General features: G+C 32.3%; 1 protein-coding gene across 1 annotated transcript in view; it reads left to right on the forward strand.

The window, feature by feature from the left end:
• LOC119587913 overlaps window positions 1–617 on the forward strand; it is a gene marked incomplete in the record, with an annotated part of 20,516 nt that overhangs the window by 5,460 nt on the left and 14,439 nt on the right. Inside the window, 1 exon segment of the mRNA XM_037936622.1 lies at window positions 189–321. Within this exon segment, the coding sequence (XP_037792550.1) occupies window positions 189–321 (133 nt within the window).

The following is a 617-nucleotide window of genomic DNA, read 5'->3' on the forward strand; positions in this document are numbered from 1 at the left end:
CAGCCATATGAGAAGTTTATAAATTGTTTTGTAGCCAGTAAAATTACATATATTCCTGAAGAATAGTTTTTAGAAAAAATTCTATAGTATAACAGTTAACTATTTTTTATGTATTCAGTTAAATTCCAGTGGCAACATTAGAAACATAATGTGCAAACATTGATTAGGCTCTGAAATCCAATTTTCAGGCGTGTCTTACCCAGTGGAGGTGCAGAACGAGTTTCTCCTTACAATTCAAGCAGTCCAGTCACAAGTCCACGTACCCCAGACAGAAACCCAAATTACAACATTGATGCCTCAGGCTCCACTTATGCATTACAGGTAAAGGATACCTACTGTATTCTGACACAAGTTTAACAAGGCATATGAGTTTTTATTCTGGCAGTGTTTACATTTAGGCTGAAAAATATACTTAACAGTGTTTAGATTTTGGAGTTAACATCTTTGCTTTCTCTGTGTTTATAATATTTTTGTATATGCATGGAATATGGTGCATAATCATAGTACATTTCCATTACATATTTTCTCATTTTAAGTAATATGGGCCGGATTAATACTGATATATAAGTAACATTCTCTAAGTGTAAAAAGTGATTTTACCTATTCATTATTATTAC

Source organism: Penaeus monodon, chromosome 23, assembly GCF_015228065.2.
Source record: "Penaeus monodon isolate SGIC_2016 chromosome 23, NSTDA_Pmon_1, whole genome shotgun sequence".
NCBI lineage: Eukaryota > Metazoa > Arthropoda > Malacostraca > Decapoda > Penaeidae > Penaeus > Penaeus monodon.